This window comes from Sus scrofa, chromosome X (assembly GCF_054392235.1).
Source record: "Sus scrofa isolate SSC_HxYL_T2T_F1_AM1 chromosome X, Sscrofa_HxYL_maternal_Yorkshire_Landrace_v2.0, whole genome shotgun sequence".
NCBI lineage: Eukaryota > Metazoa > Chordata > Mammalia > Artiodactyla > Suidae > Sus > Sus scrofa.
Window position 1 is genome coordinate 68,889,875 of NC_139401.1, and position 16,032 is coordinate 68,905,906.

At 47.2% G+C, this 16,032-nt stretch overlaps 1 protein-coding gene across 1 annotated transcript; it reads right to left on the minus strand.

Moving 5' to 3' along the window:
* Positions 1–571: 571 nt before the first annotated feature.
* Positions 572–3,529, minus strand: PABPC1L2A (poly(A) binding protein cytoplasmic 1 like 2A). The gene is made up of 2 exons (XM_003360368.5): positions 3,422–3,529; positions 572–3,282 (listed from the first exon to the last, which is right to left on the minus strand). Exon 2 carries the CDS (start codon positions 2,756–2,758, stop codon positions 2,156–2,158), a length of 603 nt encoding a protein of 200 aa, XP_003360416.1. The 5' UTR covers positions 2,759–3,282; positions 3,422–3,529; the 3' UTR covers positions 572–2,155.
* Between the last annotated feature and the right edge of the window lie 12,503 nt (positions 3,530–16,032).

Sequence of the window (16,032 nt, forward strand, 5' to 3'; positions counted from 1 at the left end):
TAGATATCTACTAGTTAAACATGTATTTTGTCAAGTAGTGGTAAAAGTAGTGACTTTCTTTTGTTATATTAACAATTAAAATATTTATATTATAATCATGTAAAGATTGTATAAAATATGCTTAAAATAATAAAGTTTTAAAAGATCCTAATTGCCTGACAAAATATTTGGAAAATTCAGAAATGATTGCAATACCAAGTGCAGAAAATAACACAGGTAATCCAGGTCCTCTTAAAATGCTGGTGCAGCTTACAAAGGTAAACTTATACTATCTCTACAGACAGCCAGTTAATAATGCAATCCCTCACCAAACTGCTCGTATCTTTTGATATTTAAATTTTTTCTGCAATATTTAATTAAGAAATGAACTGGTAAGTCAGCAAGAATAGTGCCATATAATGCACTAGGTAGGTTGGATTGAATAAAGAAAAATGAAAAACAACCTAGATGTACAACAATGAAGAAGTAGTTAAACTATATATACAATATACACACACAAAGAGAATAGAATACATACATATAACCACCTGTTAAGTCATTAATTCAATGAAACATTAACAGCCAGAGAAAATATTTTAAAAGTATCTTTAATGACATGAAATGAAGTTCAAAGGTATATGTGTGTATAAATATACATATCTATACACACAAATGCATGTGTGAAAAGCAGGTATAAAAACAGTATGTACATATTATATACATACGTGACATATGAATACAAAAAATACTAGAGCGATACAGCCAAAATGTTTCAGTAATTCTTAGAAAATATTAGACAAATATAGATGAAAATGCTTCAAGAAGATAGGGGTGGTCATTAGGATTGATTACCGGTGGCAATAATTTTCTTCTGTTAACTAGTCTGCTTTGCGATTTTTTTTTTTCTCCTGCAATGAAGCTGAATTATTTTTCTGACAATGGGGAAAAGGGCAGGAAGTAGGCACAGGGGAAGGAGGTGATAAACAATATTTAAATTCAGCAAAACAACCAAGGACAGCGAAATACCATTTGCAGCCCATCAAGCTGGCCAACACAGACACAGACACACACACACACACACACACACACACACACACACACACACAGACACGCACACGTCAGTGCCAGTGACCAGGAGACTATGCAGGGGAAATGGGCATACTCTTTTTACTAGCTGAGCTGGCTGGCATGAATGCAAATCGGTACAATGCTTATGAAGGGGCCATTTGGCAACACACAGGAAAGGTCTTTAAAATGTCCACATGTGGATCCTGCAAGTCCACAATTAAGATCATCCGGTATGCTAGCGAAGATTTGGCTTGACAAGGAAGAATTCACTCATCAGCGTATACACAGTGCTGGGTTTAAACACAGGGAAAGAACTAGGCACCACCTGAATGTCCAACAATGCGGGAATGATTACAGAAACGATAGGGTCCATTGATACACTCTGCAGGCACTGAAGATTATGTTTCTGAAGCCTGTTGAATAACATGGAAAGGAGTTCAGTGGGTTGATTTTTGTTTGGTTTTTGTTTTTGAAAAAGCAGGTTAAGAAACACCGCATACATACATGAACCATTCTATAACAGTGTGTTAAAGGGGAAGGTGAAGGGGGGGGGGGTGAGGAAGGGCAGGAGAGAGAGGGAGAGAAGAGAGCCTGGATAAAGAGCACACCAAAAAGGTAAAAGTGGTTGTCTCTGGGTAGTAGGGTCATGGGGAGCAATTGCTCTCTTGGTTTTCCCTCATCTGACTTCCTTCTCCTTCCTGATGTTCCTACCATGAAACTGTATCACCTGTGCAATAAACAAAGAGAGAAAGTGCTTTTTAAACCAAACCACAAGGAGAAGAGGCAGGCTTTAACCTGTCAAGTGGCACAGATTAGCAAGGTTATTCACAAGATCCAAGGTGGGGGTGGGGGAAGGGGGAGGGGGCACGAGAGGGCAGGGGAGAGAGACAGAGAGGGAGGGGGGGGGAGAGATGGAGGGAGGCAAGGTGGAAGGGGGGAGAGAGAGAGACGGACAGAGAGCGAGATAGCGAGAGCGAGAGAGCGAGAGACCTGCACTCCCAATACAATACACTGCTGGTGGGTTGGGGGTGGGGGAGGCAAAGGGGGGTTGTAAACCGGGTGGGAGCCAAGGCTTGGCTCTGCTGGCTGGCTCGCTCCTGGGATGTCTTCATCGCAAGGTGGCCTCCTCGTCGGTGTCTTCCTCGAAATCCTTGACGTCAGCACTGGTGGACTGTCTGGCCCAGGCTCCCCTTTCGGCCTCTCGTTCTTTATGCGACTTGAATCTCCCAACGAAAATTTTGCGGTAGTTCAGGAACATGCCATTCATCGCGTCGATGGCGCGCTCGGCGGACTCCTGCTTCTGGAAGTGCACGAACCCGTAGCCCTTGGGCCCCTTTTCGTCGCAGGCCACTTTGCAGGAGAGGATGTTGCCGAACGCCGAGAAGATGTTGTACAGAGCCTTGTTGTCGATGGTCTTGCCCAGGTTCTTGATGAAGACGTTGCCCACCCCGCTCTTGCGGAGCGAGGGGTCCCGCTGGGACCACATGATGCGCACTGGCCTGCCCTTGATGACATCAAAGTTCAGGGTCTCCAGGGCCCGCTTGGCGTCCACCGGTTGCTGGTAGTTGACATATGCATAGCCCAACGAGCGGCGGGTGATCTTGTCCCTGCAGATGCGGATGGAGAGGATGGGCCCGGCCGGGCTGAACTTCTCATACAGCATTGCCTCCGTCACCTCAGGGTGCAGGTCGCCCACATAGAGCGAGGCCATAGGAAAGTCCGGGTTTCCCTCGGAGCCCCCGCCCGTCTCCACATCCGCATCTGCATCCGCGGCGGCAGCCGCCGCCGCCGCCGCCGCCGCCGCCGCCGCTACCGCGGCCGCCACCTCGGCATCCGCATCCGCATCCGCATCCGCATCGGCCTCCCCCAAGGGGGGCGCCGCAGCCTCTGCTGCTGCGGCGGCGGCGGCGGCGGCTTCGGCCGCGCTGGCCTCCGCCACCGCTACGGCCGCTGCCGCCAGGGCGGCCTTCGCCTCCTCCTCCGCCAGGGCTGCCGCCGCCTCCCCCAGGGTGGCCTCCGCCACTGCCTCCACTACTGAGGCCTCGGTCTCCACCTCAGCCTCCACCTCTGCTTCCGCCTCCGCCACAGAGGCCTCCGCCACCGCCTCCGCCACGGTCGCCGCCGCAGCCTCCGCCGCCGCCGCAGCCGCCGCCGCCACCGCTGCCGCCACTCTCGCCGCTGTCGCCACGGTCGCCGGTGCCGCCGGGCCGCTGCCGCGACCTCCCTTCCCGCGAGCTGGGGGGTCAGAGAGGCGGGAGAGGGCAGGAGGGCAGGAGGGCAGAAGGGTGGGTGGGCCCCGGAACCCGGGCTGGGGGCGCGAGCGCGAGCTGGGGAGAGGGATCCCGGGCGAGCCGATCTGGGGAGTCCCAATCACCTGCGATGGCGAGCGCTGCCAGGAGCGCACCGGTGCGAGTCGCCGCAGCCTGCAGCCTGCTGCTGCTGCTGCTGCTGCCGCCGCCGCCGCTCGGTCGTGGGCTAGCGTGCGGGGCGCGGGCGGGCGGCGTGTGGTGGGGGGCGGGGGGTGTTGGCGTCTGTGGTCCGGGCAGCTGGGAAGGCTTCTGTCTCTTTGGTTCCCCCTGTGGCTGCTGCGGGGCTGCGGGGCCGCGGGCGGTGGGAGGGGGCGGGAGCGGGAAGCTTGGGGTTGGGGGGCGGGGGGTGTGAGTCCTCAGCCTCCTGGATCGCCTGGGTGTGTATGAAGAGGGAGCCAAGGGGAAGGGCTCCAGGTGGACCAAGGGAATAGGGGTTTAGATGTAGAGAGCTTGGTTTTATTCCTCCTCTCCCCCAAAGAACGTCTAAATGACTCAGTCAAGCACCTTGCGAGGGAGGGTGGGTGGCTGTTGAGAATACACTTGGCTGGTCCAAACAAAGCCAAGAAAAATGGTTTTCTCACGCTCGGGGGCTCTACCCACTTCAACACCACACACACACACACACACACACACACACACACACACACACACTCCAGCATCACTGCCACCACGGCGACAACTCCTGTTCAGAGCTGAAGCTGGGGCAGGTGGGGCAAGCTCCCCCTGCAGCCTGCTGACCCATTTTCTCAGAGATCCCTCCCCCTTTTCCAGCTCTTTCCCTCCTCTGCAACACTTGCAAAAGAGGAAATAAGGAACACAGCAACACGTATTCATTCATCCCTAATGCCATGCCACGAATATTTATGGAGCTGGGTCCCTAGGGATACAGGGGTCTGGGAGGCAGGAGGAAACAGACTGGCTTTGAGGTTGACCTCAGGAGCAGACGGTCCCCCCTGGAAACCCTGTCCCTGCTCCAGACTTTGGAAGAACTAGGGACCTGAGGTTCTTCAGCCTCCCTCAACCCCTCCCACCCACCCGGTCTCAATTCATGAAGCCTGGAAGTGAGGGAATCAAGACCAGCACCAAGTCCTTAGTGCCCTGCTCCATGATATAGGTGAGGAAAGCCAAATCAAGGGCTGGGGACAGGGCCTGGTCCGGAGCCAGGCACTGGTTTGTTCTTGGCTCTGTGCCCAAGGTGCTGAGGTTTCCAACATGAACCAAGAAATGCACATCTATGTTGGAAACAAAAACAGAACCTGGGCTCTCTCTAGAATGAGGTGTCTCCTCCCAGTTCACCGGCTCGTATTTGTGGAAGCCTTATCAAGTACTTGGCACTGAGGGCTCAGAGACAGGCAGTGCGAAAAGTGAGCAGTGAATGTTGATGCGTTGGAGTATGGGGCAGGGTGTGAAAAGGTGAGTAGTGTGGGTTGTGGGAACAGAGAGGCCACACAGAGCCAAATGCTGAGGGGATAGACGGCAGTCCACCCTTAGAGTGCAGCAGAGGCTAGAGTCCCACTTCTTCCAGAAAGGGGGACCCAGCCACTAACTCTTCCCCGTAGGAAACAAGCGAGGCTGCACAGAAGATGGACACCCCCACCCCTTGCCCATGAACTCTGAAAGATGAGTAGCTGTCCACCACCATGTTGAGGCAGGAGGGAAGACATGCCAGATAGAGGGATTGGTGTGTGTCCAAGGTCCTGAGGCATGCTTAGCACACGCCTGGTCACTTCTGGTTATGCCTAATGATCTGGCCTGGACAGGGCTCATGGCCCCCAGGAATAGGTGGCAAAAGAGGGCGGAAAGGTGCAGGACCCTGGAAAGCAAGCTAAGGTGCTTGCTTGGGTGCTCTAGACCCAAGCTCATGGACCCCACTGAGCACATTCAAGGAGGGGCTCGGTATAATCATATCTTTAGAAAGGGTACAAATTCAACATCGATACAGAACACAGCTGAGAGAGTAGATCTGAAAAGTCCTCATTACAAGGGGGAAACGAAATGTAACTAACTGAGGTGATGAAGTTCATTAAACTTTTGTGGTAATCCCTTAGTGATACGTGTATGTATATCAAATCCTTACGTTGTACACTTTAAACGTATACGGTGTTGTTTATCAGTTATATCTCAGTAAAACTGGGGAGAGGGGAACCCCTCAATACACACATAAATGTGTGTGTGCCCATGCACGCACACAGGCACACGCACACCCAAACTGAGATGGAGTGGACAGAACAAAAAGAAGACAGTCAGATGTGACGAGTTCCAAAAGAGTCAGAACAACGCTTCCCTCAGTCCCTCCTTTCCTTCCATGAATAGAGGTTTCACACTTGCTGTGATCAGGCATTGAACTGTGGACTTTGGGGTCAGATATAAAAAGTGATCAAATCACAGTGCCTTCGTTCAGGACGTCTCACTCCACTAAAGCTCAGGCTGCCCATACAAGTAAGAGAAATGCCAGCCGAGGGCTATACCTTCTGTGATTGGCCTGTGGTAGCCACGGAGTTTCATCTGCCCCGCACATTTTCTCTCCTCCCCCTCACTCCCGCCCCTCCACCTTCCTTGGGTCAATAAAGCTGTTTTCCATGGTGGCGGCGTTGGCTGGACCTGGGCCACTGCACGTGACAGAACAACCCTGAAGCATCAGAACTGGGTTGTGGAGGCAGTGAGAACTCTCTCATCGCTGGCTGGAAAGCATCCCAAGATGGCTGAGAAGCAGATATACAGACATGTACCTCGCCAGCTTGTGCAGTCTAGCCCTCTGCGACTAGACAGGGCTAGTGCCAGCCAAAGGAAGTGGCCGAGACTTAGGAAAAGCCTGCTCTGCAGCTGGGACCTTGACCAAGGTGGTCACTGTTGCCACTCTTAGGAGCCATCTCTTGGGGGTCTAAGTTGCAGGAGGCAGATGAGCTGTGCCTCACCATTCTGGGTGGCCATCCAGGAGGGACCCGAGGAGCCAGAGGCTAAGGGGGAAGCCATGATTGCTAGGGGGAGAGGATGTGAGGATTGTCGAGACAACAGGACAAGATGAGAAGAACTTCTCGGCCCATTGTTTGGAGACAGAATGACAAGAGGGACCAATTCAAGGACCGGGACTCAACGAGATCTCTTTTTCTGGCTTTGACTTCCACCCCACAGGGCCAACAAAAGTCAGTGAAACGGGAAGAGAAAGAGGTTCAGCAAAGTCATGCTGTGGCCAGTGAATCCCCAAACCTGTCAAACCAGGAGACAGTCTCTAGGCCCCTGACTCTCCAGCAAGGGCACCAGGGCCAGTACAGTGACAAGGAGAGCAGCTGGGGAATGCTCTCGCAGCCCTTTCTCACAGAGGCTTCCATGGCGTCCCCCTCTCCTTTTTCTTCAGTTCCTGGTCACATCTGCTATCAAAGGTGTTCCGACTACTAGTTGCTGTGATGGACGCAAAAGTGAAGAGCCCCCACCCCCCACCCCCCATGCGGTGTCAGGAGAGGGAGGGAAAGGTCCCTTTCTTTGGGGAGGAAGTGTTCCTTGTTTCATTCAGGCAGCGATTCAACAAGTATTTATGGAGGGCCTCCGTTGTACCAGGTGTTGTTCTAGGTAGAGTCCTTGCACCTGAGGAACTTATTTTCTAGCGGGGAAGACAGGCAATAAACATGGCAGAAAATGTAGAAGCACTTAAAGGTTGCCAGGGCTGCCCTCAGGGAAATAAGTGAGTCGATTTGGTACATATTCCCTAGAGCCTAGGAGAAGCGGCAAAGGTCAGGGACAGGCTTTCCGAGGAGAGTGATATGTGGCCAGTCCCGCTGGGAAACAGAGGGACAACCTGTCCAGCAGGGAGAACTGCAATTGCTCTGGCCTGGTGGCAGAAAAGAGGGGCACTGTAGGGGCAGGAAGGATGTCAGTGTGGCTGGAGCCCAGCGAGAGTGGGGATGGAGGGAACAAAGGAGAGTGCAGTGGTGGGAAGGAGCCAGGAGGAAGAGTTTGATTTTCATTCAAAGAGCTCCGGGGAGCCAGAGAGAGGATTGAATCAAGGGAGGGCCGTGATCTAATTAGATTCAATAATTTCTCTCTGGCTGCTCTCCGTGGAGAACACTGCAAGTGGGCAGGGCACAAAACAAAGCAGGGAGGCCAGTTCAGACCCTCTTGCAGTAGTCTCATTGGGAGAGGCAGTGGCTTGCCCCAGACTGGCAGCATGAATTTGCAGCATAGTGCATGGGTTCATTCACGTGATATTTTGGAATGGGAACAGACATCACTTGCTGGTGGGTTGAAGGCAGTTGGTCAACGCACTTAAGAAATGAATGGTTACTAGGAGAGTGTTTTCTTGCAAGGCTTGGTCAGGGGTGTGTTAGGTATGGTCATAGACTATACCAGGAGTGGATGGGGTAGATTTGGAGAGGGGAGACAGACAGTTGGGGGTGCGTGTCAAGAGCTCCCATTTGTACATGTGAAGGGTCTGAAGTCTGGAGAACCCCACTCTCTGGGTTGTCTGCAAAAAGAGAATTGTTGGGACAACAGGACACAGATAGTATTTAAAGCCACGGGACTGGACAGAATCACCTAGAGAGAGTACTGGCAGAAGACGGTGCAGAGCTATTCCCGGAGACATGCCCAACATGTAGAAGAAACTGGGTTGAGGATGACGAGCCAGCAGAAGAGACTGGGAAGGACTGGATGGAGAACGGGCCAGCCCCAAACCTGACTTTTCTCTAAGACTTTGCATGGTCCAGCCTCGGTGTCCTCCCTCAGGCCTTGCTATCAGTGCTATTGGTTGTATGTGCACGTGGGGGTTGGGGGTTGGCTCAAGAGGGAACAACAAGGACTTTTGTGTGCTAGAGTTTCAATTTCTCTTGCTGTTCGTTTCAAGGTGGAGCTTTAAAAAGAGATAGATTCAGATACAGAGACATCCAAAGAGCGTTTGGAGCCAGCACTGCTCTTCCATTTCATATGGCCCACCTCCCTCTTCCCAACTGGAGGGAGCAATAAAAAGGAAATGGGGGTGTGGGTCAGAGAGCAAGGGGGAAGGAATAGAAGTCACAGAAGAAGGTAGGGGGTGGGAGCGGGTACCAATGGGGAGAGGGACAGATCAACGCTCTCTGCAAAAGAAAAAAAAAAAAAAGAAAAAAGAATCAAAATGCTGAAAACAGGGATCTACATAAATCTCTTCCCATGAATTTCTCATGGACATAGCTGTAGGAGGAATGCTCAGGGGAACAGAGAATGAAAGCATACCTGTATTTTGTAGCAGGGAAGCTGTTTTCGTCAACTCACACTGCCCCCAAACTCCCCCGAATAAATATATGAATTATGAATATATGAATGAATGAATGATGACATATAATTATGTCAACGACAACAACAACAACAAAACAAGAACAAAGCCAACAACAACAACAAAGCAGCCTTAGGCTTTTCTTTAGAGCAGTGCTGGCTCCAAACGCTCTTTGGATGTCTCTGTATCTGAATCAATCTCTTTTTAAAGCTCCTTTTTTTTAGGAAGAGTTGGAAAGTATTTGGACGTGCCCCAGGTATTTAAAAAATGAGACCTATGATTATTGAGTTGTCCTGAGTAAATACAACACATTTAGCAAATGGCCCTTTGGTTCCTTATACAGCAAGGCGTCACAGGGCAGTAGAGACAGAATGAGAGCCGACCCGGTAGAAATAAGAGCCCCAGGGCATCAGGCCACACACGGGAGCAGGCTTATCACCAAAGATTTCCTACTGGGCAAACTAGGATACATAGCAAGCACTGGTAGGTTGGGGAAGGACTGAAGACATTGTGGTGAAGCCATTCTGTGGATCATTATGCAAACGTTAACAAGCATGAGTTCTGTCTATAAGGGGTGGCTTACAGGAAGCTGCAAAATATGCTGTTATTAAATGAGGAAAGCACATTGCAGAGAAGGGAACCACATATGGCCCTTTTGTGTGTGTTGGGGGGGGGGGCGGGTCACGCGGGGAGATGGGAAGAGACATGAGGTCTCCTAAGCATTTCATCCTAAAACGACAAAAATGGAACCCCTGAGCTGCTTTTATCTCCAGTCCCCTACCCTCTCTAACTTGGCTCCTCCCACAGAAGCCTTGCTCTTCTCAAGGAATAGCACCTGCTTCCTCTGAGGTAGTCAAGTGAAATAAGAATGGAGGGGCACCCTTATTTCCTTCCTCTCCCACTGCCACATCTTCCTCTGGCCACTATCTCATCCTTTGGCCATTTCTATCACTTCCACCTCCGAAACCCCACTGGAACCTCTCCAGCTTCACCAGAGTCTACCATCATGCCTCTCATGGGTTTCTACCAAGCCTCCTAACTGGTCTCCCACTTCCACCAAGCTTCCTTTCCATCCAGGAGCCAGAATGATCTTTCTGAAAAAGGAATGGTGCCTTTTGCCTCCCCTACTCAACACCCCAGAAGGGTTTCCCGCTTCACCTCACCTGAAGTGCAAACCCCTCAACATGACTTAAATATAATGAGCTGCACAACCAGGCCCTTGCCAACCTCCCCGTGCTCTCAGAAGTAAATAAGATCCTCCAAAGGGAACATAAGTGGTGATATTGGGGCTCAGGATGGTCGTAAGAAATGAAGATGCCTACCCTAGCGATTCTTGTATGTTCCTGGATTCCTGGGCCAAAGTTGCTCAAAGAACATGGGCCTTGGAGTCTGATGGACTTGGAGGCAGAGTCCAGAGCAAAACGCTTAACTTCTCTAAACCTCAGCATGTGCTTTTTATTTGTTTGTTTGTTTGTTTGTTTGTTTATTTATTCAGTCTTTTTAGGGCCACACCCATGGCATATGGAGGCTCCCAGGCCAGGGGTCGAATCAGAGCAGTAGCTGCTGGCCACAGCCACAGCCATCACAATGCCAGATCCGAGTCGCGTCTGCGACCTGCGCCACAGTGCTCGGCAACGTCAGATCCTGAACCCACTGAGCAAGGCCAGGGATCGAACCCGTGTCCTCATGGATAAAGGTCAGATTTGTTTCTGCTGAGCCACGACGGGAACTTCTCGGCATGTGTTTGAGTGTGAATTTCAGAAACCCTATTGAAGGTTCCGAGGGTGGTTTTTAAATATATGTATATCTATTAAATTAAATATAATAAATATATTTATACAGAGATATAGATATGAATTTTTAAATAGATATAAATTCACATATATCTATATGTAGGCAGATGTATACTTAAAACAAGTGGTTTTGGAGTCCCCGTCGTGGCACAGAGGAAATGAATCTGACTAGGAACCATGAGGTTGCGGGTTGGATCCCTGGCTTCGCTCAGTGGGTTCGGGATCTGGCATTGCCGTGAGCTGTGGCGTAGGTCGCAGACGCGGCTCAGATCCTGTGTTGCTGTGGCTGTGGTGTAGGCCGGCAGCTGTAGCTCCGACCGGACCCCTAGCCTGGGAACCTCCATATGCTGCCCTATGGCATATGGCGGTGGCACATGGAGGTTTTTTGGTGCGGCCCCCAAAAGCAAAGCAACCAACCAAACAAAAAAAACCAAGTAGTTTTGCCCCAACCATACTTAGGAACCGAGAACAAGGGGCTGTCTCCACTGATGGATTTTATGTAGAATTTCAGATATTTTTTCCTCTGGGAACAGATTCTCCTTCCAATGTATGCTTAAAATTTTAACACCCTTCTTTGTCATAATCTTAGGCAGCTTACAGGTGTGATCTTATAAAACAATGCGCCTGTAGGTACACCCACCCCAGGCCATTCCTTTAATAGCTGTGCTTACCTTTGTCAGGTTGTTTTCCCTGTTTTGTTGGTTTTGTGAGCTTTGGAGTCCTCGTCTGTACCATGGGATGGATATTTGCAAGGATGAAAAGACGTGATAATGTTTGGAAAATGTTTCTCACAATGCCTGGCATGCATTCAATGCCCAACACAAGAGATTCCTTATTGTTAATATCGGTTCCCTCGGTCCTGGGGATATCCTTGTTCAGCTGGTTTTTGAAAGCCCAGTGTTTCTCCTTTCTGGAGCCCAAGGAAGCTTGGCATTTTCTCTCTAGCCAGGAGCAGGGTGTCAGCTCAGAGGGACCCTGATCCTCTGGGTTATAGCCCAGGTTATTGGCTAGATTTTACTCTAGGCAAGTGCCTGCTTCTTTGGGCTGAACTCACTTAGCTCATCCTCCCATTCAGGTTTTTCTTCGTTCTCTTGACCTTAGGACCTTTGATGACCCATTTATTTATTTCCCAGAGGTCCGAGGGCCTTGCAAGTCAACACATGAAAGCTGCCACCCAGAAGATTTGATAATACTATCTCATCAGGACAGGGTGTTGCGTCAGAGTGGCATTTTCCCTCAAATGCTACTCCTTCCTTCTAGCCCCCTTTGGGGACCATGTTGGAGATAAATTACTATAAGGCAACACCCCCCCCCCTTTCTTTGCTGTACGGTACTGAATGCATCTCAAAGTCTCCATGATGTCTCTGGAACACCACTGCCAACATTCACAATTGTGCTATGACACCTTCACAGGTCCTTGGCCCGTGAGCCACTGATCTTCATTACCGTGAGTTGCCGAGCAACTTAAGCTTTCACTATGCAGCATAGATGTACAATGAAATCTCCTTCCATGTGGTGCAGCCTTCCTGGCTAAAGGCATAGTGTTTCGCTTTGAGACCTCCTCCCATACACACCATGCTCAAAAATAAAGTGTTCTTACTGAAAGGAAGTCCTACACATGGTCAGTAAAAGAGTGATGACAAAAGAGTCCAAAGACATTTGTGCTGAACAAGCAAAGGCCTGATGCCCCATCACTTCCCACTCCCCAGCTATGCTTCCCAGGGTAGGTGATTTTAATAATTCCCACCTGCATTGTTTTGGCAGTTACCTTCTTACATCTAAATAAAGGGCTAAATCTGCTATTTCAGCATTTCATCAACTTTAGCTGTCTTCAAGTGACCACATTCTGCTTAGAGAAGAGAATTCAACTCACTCACAGGTCTTCAATCTGCCCTCACTTTCTTTCTCTCTAGATTTTATACCTTCTTTGGTGGTTTAGTTCCTCTCTGAGTGGCTCTAGTAACTTTCAATGATATACTTAACCCTCAGTTTCTCGCCTAGGCTTTAGTTCCTTTAGCTTTTCTTTCTTTCCATAGAATGAAGATATTACCACTTCTGTCCTTCCCTTCCTTCAACCACCTCTCTTCCTCCTCTCTGCATCCTCTCCTAACGAGACTCATAATCATTTACGTCCACTTTTGGAAACTTAAAAACATTTTCTCTTTTGAAAAGCTTTTTACCTTTTAATGAACAATGTTGACCACAGGGCCATATTTCTTCACTGAGTGTAGGTAACTTCTGAAAGGTCTGCCACATTTGAGTTTGATTTATATTTGATCTATGCTTCAGTCTCTCTCCCTCCCTCCCCCTTCCCCCTCCCCGCTTCTTTCTCCCCTCTCCCGCCCCACACACGATTAAATTGTTGCCAGGCAATTGATCATTAAACGGTTTAATCCTATTACAATTCCTAAAATGAGTGTTCTTATAAACTCTACTTTATACCTGGGAAAACTTTGGCAGCGAGGACTTAAATAACAGGCAAGGTCTCCTATGGTGTAAATGGCAGAGCCGGGGATCGACTGAAAGAAAGACAGTCTCGTTCCAGAGTTGGACTTGGTGACCACTATGTTATTCTACATTAAGCTCCTCTCTTGCGAGCTCTCAGAATCTATAACCGTTGCCAAGTTAACCCATGCTGTTAAAACAGGTGGAACAGCTCGGGGATGTATGAGTAATGGTTGACAATCAGTCACCTTAACTTTCAAAATCCCCACCAATCCCAGGCTTCAGATGAAAAATTATCTGATTTTTTTCCCCACACTTTTCTCGAGCTCATACAAATCTATAAAAACAGATTGACATTTTCCTGAGGAGGTATTCTTTTAATTTTGTCTCCAAAAAAGTTGCATTTTTCTGCGACTTTCTCCATTCACAGAACAGGTTAAAACACGTAGATTAAATTAATTCTCTCTTATTAAAATCTGCACCAGGGACAAACTGGAATTTAGCCAACAATGCCCTGATCGTTTCAGATTTATTTTTAATTTTTGCAGACAGGAAGACAAAAGTCATTCCTGCTTTCGCCGCCCCCCCCCCTTCTGTAATGTGTCTTTTTATTCTCAGCCTGCTTTTAAAAATTTATGTTTATTTGAAAGAAATTAATTTATGGTGGGCTTTAACGGGTCTTTCATTTTGTTTCCGGCTTGGAATTCATAGGCATTCTTGGGGATGTGAGTTGATGGTTTTGCCCCCTATTTTGCAACATTTCCTGCCATTTTATCCTTAAATGTTTTTCTGTCCCTTCCTCACTCCCTCTTTTCTCTTCAGCAACACCAATTACATGTACGTTTGGTGACTTGGTATTGTCCCACGGGTCAGTGAGGCTCTTTCTGGTTTTGATTGTTTAACAGCTTTATTAAAGTGTAACTGACATATGACAAAATGCACATGTTTAAAGCACACAATTTGATATGTTTTGACACATGACCCATGAAATTATCTTCATCATTAAGAGAGGAAACTTTTCCTCAGGCCCCTTTTAACTTCTCCGCTCCCCCCACCACCACCATGCTCTCTGACACCTCCCTCCCTATCACCAGAAACAAACACTGTTAGATGATTTTGCATTTTCTGGAATAGTGCACAATTTATGATTGTCACGCACGCATACACACAGGCACACACATTGTGATATGAACTTTTGTGGGTCTGGCTTCTTTCAATCAGAGTAATTATTTTGAGATTCATCCATGCATCAATAGCTCATTAATATTTATTGCAAACGAATATTCCACTGTGTAAATGTACGGCAGTTTCTTTATCCCTTCACCCGCTGGTACACATGTGGGATATTTCTAACCTGGTGTTATGGCCCATAAAGCTACTACGAACATCCATGCACAAGTTTTGTGTGGATGTATGCTTTCATTTGGTTTGGGTAAATAAATACCTAGGATTGGAAAGGCTGAGTCATGTGGTAAGTTTGTATTTCACTTTTCAGTAAACTACAAAAAAAGTTTTCCAAGGCAGTTGTACATTTTACATTTCCATCAGTGGTGGACGGTGGTTTCCGTTCCACCACATCTTAGCTCACACTTGCTATGGAGAGTCTTCAGAAATTTTAGCCGTTTCAAGAGTTGCATGGTGCTATCAGATGGTGGTTTTTTAGTTGCATTTGTCTAATTGACCAGGGATGTGGAACACGTGTTCACGTGCTTAGTTCCCATCCATGGACACACGGTAAAGTGTCTGTTCTCGTCTTTTGTCCACTTTTAACTTGGTTGTTGGTATTCTTAGCATCGAGTGTTGAAAGTTCTCACTCTATAATTGGGATAACAGCCCTTGATCAGATTTATTTGTGTTGTTTCTAAGAATACACACGACCCAACATAAGGTCAGAACAGGTTTCTGTATGTTTTCCTCTAGATTTTCCTTAAGGTTACTTTTTGATCAGTCACCCGTTTCGTATCAGATTTTGCTGATATGTAGTAAGAGATCTTGATCAATGCTTGTTTTTGTGGTGTATTACATTGACTGTTTTACAGACGTTGAATCATCCTTGCCTCCCTGTAATAAATCCCATTTGATCATTATGTATGATTCTTTTAATATATTCTTAAATGCGGTTTGCTAATATTTTGTTGAGGATTTTTGCATCTATGTTCATTGTGGATATTGGTCTGTAATTTTCTTTCCTTGTGTTGTCCTTGTCTGATTATGCTATCAGGGTAATGCTGACCCTGTAAAATCAGTCTGAAAGTGTTCCTTCCTGTTCTATTTTTTAACCTGTTTCAGAATGACTGATATTAAATCTTTTTTCAATATTTGGTATAATTCACCAGTGATGTTGTCTTTGGACTTTTGTTTGTTGGGAAGTTTTTAATTGTTGATTCAATCTCCTTACTATTAATCAGTTTGTTCTAATTTTAATTTATCATTCCTTCTAGGTAGGTTTTATGTTTTTAGGAATTTATCCATTTTTTTCTAAATTGTCCTATTTGTTGGCAAATAATTGTAGTAGTCTCGTGTTCTATTTCTGTGGTATCAGCTGTAATATTTCCTCTTTCATTTCTGATTTTATTTGTGTCCGTTATGTTTGTCCTCTCTCTTTTTCTCCTGGTGGATCTCACTAAAGATTTACTCATTTTGTTTACTTTTTCAAAAAATCAGCTCTTAGTTTCCATGATTTTTGTATTGTTTCCTTAATCCCTATTTCATTTATTTCTATTCTGTTTGTTATTTCCTTCCTTTTACTAACTTGGGGCTTTATTTGTTCTTTTTCTAGTCCTTTAGGGGTAAAAGTAGACAGTTTATTTCAGACGTTTCCTGTTTCTTCATGTAGACATTTATCACTATGAACTTCCTTTTTAGAACTACTTTTATTGCATCCCCTAAGTTTTTCCTATTTCCTTTTTTATCTAGCTGTAAATTTTTAAAAATTTCTCTTCTGATTTCTTCTTTGACCCATTCGTTGTTCAGTAGCATGTTGTTTAATATCCACATACTTGGGAATTTTCCAGTTTTCTTCTTGTAATTGATTTCAAGTTTCATAGCATTGTGGGTTGGAGAAAGTGCTTTCTTTGTATGATTTCAAACATCTTAAATTTATTGACTTGTTTTGTGGCCTGACATAACTATTCTGGTAAATGTTCTTTATGCCATTGAGAAGAATGTGTATTGTTTCTTTTAGATGAAATGTTTT